This window comes from Nelumbo nucifera, chromosome 7, assembly GCF_055504915.1.
Source record: "Nelumbo nucifera cultivar China Antique chromosome 7, China Antique-T2T, whole genome shotgun sequence".
Lineage (NCBI taxonomy): Eukaryota > Viridiplantae > Streptophyta > Magnoliopsida > Proteales > Nelumbonaceae > Nelumbo > Nelumbo nucifera.
Genome location: NC_142655.1, coordinates 37772042 through 37778864, shown reverse-complemented (window position 1 = coordinate 37778864; position 6823 = coordinate 37772042). Strand labels below are relative to the sequence as shown.

The 6823-nt window shown below is 40.8% G+C and overlaps 1 protein-coding gene and 1 non-coding gene across 2 annotated transcripts; one reads left to right on the top strand and one right to left on the bottom strand.

Moving 5' to 3' along the window:
- Positions 1-3657: 3657 nt before the first annotated feature.
- LOC148790376 (uncharacterized) lies at positions 3658-4143 on the bottom strand. Its single transcript, XM_088892276.1, has one exon. The coding sequence runs from the start codon at positions 4141-4143 to the stop codon at positions 3658-3660; it is 486 nt and encodes a 161-aa protein (XP_088748402.1).
- A 1328-nt stretch (positions 4144-5471) lies between these two features.
- On the top strand, positions 5472-5578 carry LOC148790375 (small nucleolar RNA R71). The gene has a single exon (XR_016079000.1). It is a non-coding gene; the product is annotated as a small nucleolar RNA R71 (small nucleolar RNA).
- The last annotated feature ends 1245 nt before the right edge of the window (positions 5579-6823 follow it).

Below are 6823 nucleotides of genomic sequence, written 5' to 3'. Positions count from 1 at the left end.
TTACTTGAATCCTTGAACCGGACCAGATTTCCAGTCTTGCCCTGGACCTTGGAGATAGATGGGCAAAACTGGAAAGTTACACCTGACCCCTAGACTCGATTATGACACTTCACTAGGTGCTGGATCAGGCTGCCTTTGATATGCCAATCAGTGAGATCCTTAGTGGGGATCAAAACCTGGGTATGTTGGGGCAGTTTGAGAATTCATCTGAGTGGGTGGTCATAGTGACAGAATCAGCCACTTTGTCGGACAAAGGGTAATGATCGGGAATGCACTCTCTCTGATGGAAACCAAACTGCCGGCAGTTGATTTCAATCGTTGGAATTTTGTTTTTGCAAAATTAATATATTTACATATATATGTACGGTTTCAAAATGTTTGCAAATGGTTTTAATTCCCGGGATCTATGTGAGAGGAGAGTGCGGCACTGTTCCATGCAGCCGAGGGAGAGGTCCTCTCTTGTCGGGTAGTGCTTGATCATTAAGGGCTGAGAGGTTAAGTGTAAGACCATTTAGGAAAATACCTGATGGGCTAATCTTGCACCTGCCCACAGTCCCTGGGTTTTTATAAGATGGCTTGGCCCAGGGACCACTTAATGTAAGTGTTGGGCCCATAGGGTTCATACGATGGACTCAAGGGGTTTATTGAGATTTTCAGTGAATTTGGCTGGGCCTTGTATTAAAGGCTGGGCCGAACCCATGTGGCTGGTGTGTAGATCAATGCTTGGGTCACACGCCATACAAAGAAGCCCAACTGGGCAGCAGATTGGAAACTAATTAAACACTGAATGCTTAATGGGCCAAAAAGCCCATTTCGAAGTGGGCTGATATGATCACCCATCAATGGGGCGAATTTGAGATTGAAGTTAGCAAAAAGGATTGGGCTCTTAGCCTTATCCACTCTTAGAGACCAAATTCAAATCAGATTTGAATCTGGTAACCTCCTGATAAGATCAGGAGTAAGCTAACTCTATCTGGGAAAGGGATTAAGATTATCCCCTATCCAAATACTGATTTGGATTGGGATAACTCCTAATTAGGAGATTTCTTAATCAAGAAGAAAAGAGAGGAGATTTTCGAATGAACCATAGAGAAGGAAATCAGACTTCGATCCAAGAGGTTCTGGTAAGCAAGAAGGGTTCCTGCGAATTGAGATTAGATCTCATTCTCTCCAGAAAAGAAAACAGTTCAGCCTTTTCGTTTCTGGAAATCTCCTCCTGCCGCCGCCATCTGCATTGTTGCAAGATTTGATCTTTGCAGAAAAGAAAGTCAAGAAACCAGTTCTTGACATCAGTCTTGCAAGAAAGACTGAAAGAATTCAGTGTTTAGTACATCCAGGGGATTCTTGTGAAGGATCCAGTGTGTAGGACGCACCCTGCTGGTTCTGTTCCATCCACAGCTGTGTCATCTTCAGCAGGGACAGATCTTGGAGCATTCTTTGGGCGTGAACACCAACTTTGGGAGATACTGCTTCTCTGGATCAGGTATAATCCTCCCATTTATCTTTTGGTACAGATCTGGTTTGATTAGGGTTCAAGTAGATCCTTGAATATTGTATTCTAAATTCAGGGAATATGATTCCCAGTTGGGAGAAGGTAGGAAATTTTTGAAATTCGCCCCACCCATTCCGCAACCTTTATGGCGTCCATTAGATGGATCCTACCATTCTTTCAAATCCAACCCCTCTTCAGGAGCCCTTGGGTTCTTTTTATAGAGAAGGGTGGATACAACTGGGATTAGAGAGAAAGTTGGGGGCAGCAGTTGGGTTTTAGCAAAGATATGGGTGCCCTAGGGTTTCTAATGAAGGGTTAGAATGGTTCTAGATTGATCCTAAGGCTGAGAAGAAAAGAAGAGGGCACCCAATATTATGTAGGGCTGAGATTTGGGCACCTAGAAATGGATGGTGAGGATTCAGGCGCCTAGGGTTGAAAGGTGGAGATTAAAAGGAGTGGGTGGCACCCTAGAGTGGATGGCTGAGATAGAGGATAGAATGGAGGGCTGAGATCTAGTGGTTAGGGGCTGCATGGTGAGGATTAGTAGTTAGGTGGTGCCCTAGGGTTTAAAAACTTCAAAGAGACTAGAATGAATGGTGGAGATTAGAAGGAGTGGAGGGTGGAGATTAAACAACTAGGGGTGGATAAGGTTTGCTAAGGATGAAAAGAATGGGTTAAAAGGTGCCCTAGGGTTTGCTAAGGAAAGGGGAGCATGCTAATACAGTAGGAGGGGCGCCATTCTGGATTTAGCAGATATGAGGTGCCCTCCTGTTCTTAGTTTTTCACAAAAACACCCCCTCTCTCAGCTAGACTTCACACCAGCTTCCCAAAAGTTGTAATTCAGCCATGTAACTTCCCCAATTTTTCACAGAAATTGCACAGAGACCCTCAGAGGTCACAACATTGAATTTAACTAGGAAAAGGGAATACTTTGACTATTCTAAGGCAGAAAATACCCCTGAAATGATGTCCTGAAGGCATCAAAATAAAGAGTTATCACACCCCCCAACTTAACCATTGCTAGTCCCTTAGTTATGCAGCCTTAGTATTACACTAAGTATAGAGGTCCGTCCCATCTTAAGATCATCCCTGATAGATTTAATCAAGCATCCTGATTCCAGCATTCTCAAACTCTATATAGATCGGTATTGGGCTTTAGGGGTAAAACTATCTTACTTTGAATATTACAGAAACTTGGCTTAAAAATCATATATACCCTTCCATTTGCAGACTATCTTGATAAGCTGATATTGATTTTTAAAATCAGACATGTATTCTTCTTATCATTTTTTGACAGTGGATTTCTATCCCTAAACTTGATTTGCACACTTATTTCTATTGTTACCTTTCACCATTTGACACGAATCTCAACACTTGCCTTAGGTAAAGAGACCCAGTTACTAAGTGTTAGGTGAGTGTCTTTGACATTCCCTATTCCGTTTGACACAAATCTCGATACTTGACTTAGGTGAAGAGACTCGGCTACTAAGTCTAGGGTGTCCATTGACCTTTTATTCTTTCTTTTTTTTGCAACATTGTTTAGGGCAGTTCAATATTTCTAACAATTTGAAGAATTTTTGTCTAATTTCTCCATCTTTCTCTTCTTATCTTGACAGGGGCAAACTTGGGAGTATTTTCCAATTTCTAAACGGTTTCGACAATATTCAAATAAGACCAACTTTTACTCCTATCACTTGCTACTAATTTCCACAAAATTCAATATTCTTTTATCAGTTTCCTCAACTTTTTCTATTTGGGAATCTCTTTTAATGGAAAATTTTTTTAAATTTCTTAATAAAATTTTAATTCTACACATTTAAAGGCTTAGTTTTTCAATTTTTTTTTATTTTTTTCTCTATTTCCTCATCCCCCAACTTAAATGCCATTGTCCCCAATTGCATAACTAGACTGATGCAAAAAGAACTTAAGCCAAAGGGAACAATCAATAGGGTTTTCCTATGGGATTCAAGGTCTACCATTTGGTTTCGAATCAAAAGAAAAAAAAAACTCAAATCCTAACAGCCAAAGCATTAATAATTACGTTGGGTTGCCTCCCAACCAGCGCTAAGTTTAATGTCTTCAGCTAGACGCATTTACTCACTTCTTCCATCCAGACTCTCAGACACACTTTCTTCTTCATACCAACAGGGCTCAGACTGGGCTAACTAGGGGGTAGACAAGTCATCCACAAGATTATCCACTATATCCACATTGCACTCATCTTCCCCTACATTTGGATACTTAGAGGCACTAAAAACATTCAACTGGACCTTCTGCTCCCCAAATGAAATGTCCATTTCCCCCGATTTACAGTTAATGTTTGCATTAGCTGTTGCTAGAAACGGTCGTCCTAGGATTATGGGGTTATGGTTCAGTTCCTCGGTTAGGGTCATGTCTAGGAGAACAAAGTCTACAGGGAAATAACAATTCTCTATCCTGACAATGACATCCTCGATAGCACCTCGAGGAGTCTTGACCGACAAGTCAGCGAGTTGAGGAATTACCAGGGTAGGTTTCAACTCGCCGATCCTGAACCTTTCATAGATGATGGATGGAAGTAGGTTTACACTGGCCCCAAGGTCCAATAAGACCTGATCAAAGTTGATTACAGAGATGATACAACTGATGAGAGAAGCACCCGGGTCTTTCATCTTCCAGGGAGGTTGGTTTAAGAGGACCGTAATAACATTCGTTGAGTGCATCACTTTTTGTGGAGCCGATCGTGGCTCCCTCTTTTGAGTGCATAGCTCTTTCAAAAACTTGGCGTAGGCTAGGACATGTTGAATCGCGTCGAGGAAAGGGATGCTAATATGAACTTGTTTGAAGAGTTCTCTAATCTCCTCGTTGAGAATCTCTTTCTTTCTCCACAACGGCCTGAATGTGAGTGTTGTTGGAAAGGGGACCACAGGTTCGTTCACTAAAGGTGTTTCTTCTAAAGTTTCATTTCCTTCTTCTTCTCCCCCCCAACTTAGGGTCTTCCTGCTCCTTTTCTTCTTCTTCAATTTTCTTCTCATATGGATCTTCTAAAATTCTCCCACTTCTTAGGGTTGTAACAGCTTTAGCATTTTCAAACTGGGGGTTCTTAGGAGGTGGTTGAATTTGTGGAGGAAAACCCGGTGGCTGATTCCTAGGGTTTGTAACCGGTTGACTCGGTAACTGCCCCACTTCTCTCCTCACATTAGCTTTGACTAACTGTCCTATTTGGCTTTCTAACCTAGCAATGGACTACTACTGATTTAGGATCAGCTGCTGAAGCTACATGAATTGATCATCTACTGAACTGGATTGTGGAGGTTGTGGTTAACCGTGATACGATTGGACTGGTTGGTTCCTAGGGTATACCTGCTAGAATTGACTTTGTATTGGTGGCCTCTGAAACTGTTGTGCCATAGAGTTAGACAAAGGATGATATTGCTGGGACTGTGGATTGGGTTGATGTGTCCTCCAAGAAAAGTTAGGGTGATTTCTCCACCTAGGGTTTTAAGTATTTGAATATGGATCATTGTTAGGCCTTGAGAAACTTTGGGTTGCCTGAACTTGTTCTTCGATAAAGGGCAGAAACTATGCCACCGTGGGATAGTCATCAACTTGGTGGGCCGGGCTGGCACAAATGGAGCACACTTCGGGATAGGGTGTAGATGGGCCCGATTGCTGGTTAAAGGTGAAAAACTGATCAAGCTTCTAGGCTAGAAGATCTTCCCTGTCCAACTTTCTAGAAATGGCATTCAAGTCCATTTTTGCCTTGGGCTCTATTTTATTCCTGACCTCATAGAGCCCTGCCCTCTTTGAGGGTCCCACCAACCTTTCATAGGAATACAAGGATGCATTGTTAATGGAATTCTCACTCAGGGTCTCGAAAAGAGCATACGCTTAATCCTTGCTTTTGCTCATAAATGCCCCCCCACAGGATGCATCTACCATTTTCCTATATTGATCTATCAAACCTTCATAGAAGGCTTGGACAATCTGCCATTGGAACAGGCCATGGTGTAGGCATTTTCTCATTAACTCCTTCATCCTCTCCCAAACTTCATGAATTTGTTCACCCGGTGTTTGGGTGAATCCAATGATGGCTCGTCTCATGGTATTGGTTCATCCTATAGGGTAGAACTTTCAAGGAATTCTTATTGCATTTTTGCCCAAGTTCTAATAGGTCTCCCTATGGTTCTCAACCAATGCTTAAACTTGTCTTTAAAGGAGAAGGGGGAGAGAGTCAGTCTAAGGGCATCATCATTGAAGTTCTGGATCCTTATAATGGAACATATTTCTAGAAACTCGTTTATGTGCTTGTATGGGTCCTCACTCGAGTTCCCATAGAAAGAGGGGAGCATCTGGATTGTGCTTGACTTAATCTCATACTGTAAGGCCTGGGTATCTGGCAACTATATGCAGGATGAAGGGTTATATTGGGTTGGAGTGAAGCATTTCTTCAACTTTCTAGGTTGGGCATCATTGATTTTGGCCATTTGGTTGCGTTGTTGGTGATGGAGGTATCTCTCTACTTTAGGTATGGGTTCTATAGTTTTTCTCCTTAGATATCTCCTTCCCAACATACAACTCAGAAGTCCCTTTTTCTTTTTGTTGAAATTTGAAATTTAAATTTTGAATTTAATTTCAAATTTGGATTTTGAAATTTAAACTAAAATTTTGAATTTTGTCTTTTTTTTTGAAATTTGAAATTTAATTTCTTGAAATTTAAATTCAAATTCAGATTTTTAAATTAAATTCCTAAAATTCAAATTCAAATTTGAATTTTTGAATTTTTAAAAAATGCAAGTGAATCACTTGGAATTACACCACTTCCTTTGGTTAGCCAGGTAAGAGGTGGAGATGTGGGAGGCTCCCCTTGCTCTCGCAAGGACCTAATTAAGTAACCAGAAAACCTACTTAGGCGTAGCCGTTTAACCTCTTTCCATAGACACCAACTACGGTTATGGAAAGTAATCACAAGTTTCCCTTAAATTCAGCACACCTTTGATCCAAGTGTGAGGTTTCTCTAAAGGATCTTGCTTTCCAAATTTTAAATTAGGGTTAGGGTAAACTACATGTGAAGGGTGGTGATCTTTAGGCCAACGAAGGGTGATGAAATCCCCACGTTATCTTATTTAGGTTGGATGCCCTTAAATGGATTAACGGAAAGAAACAAAATAAGCAAAGCAAATGCAACTACTTACAATGCATGAACAAGCATTTTTAAAATACAATTCAGCAATGTAACATAAAGTAATCAAACAAACTAATTAAGCAAAAGGAACAATTAAAATAATAAAAAGAAAACCTAACACATTCACAACTAACAAGAGGATTTCAGCAATTAAATAAACCTATATG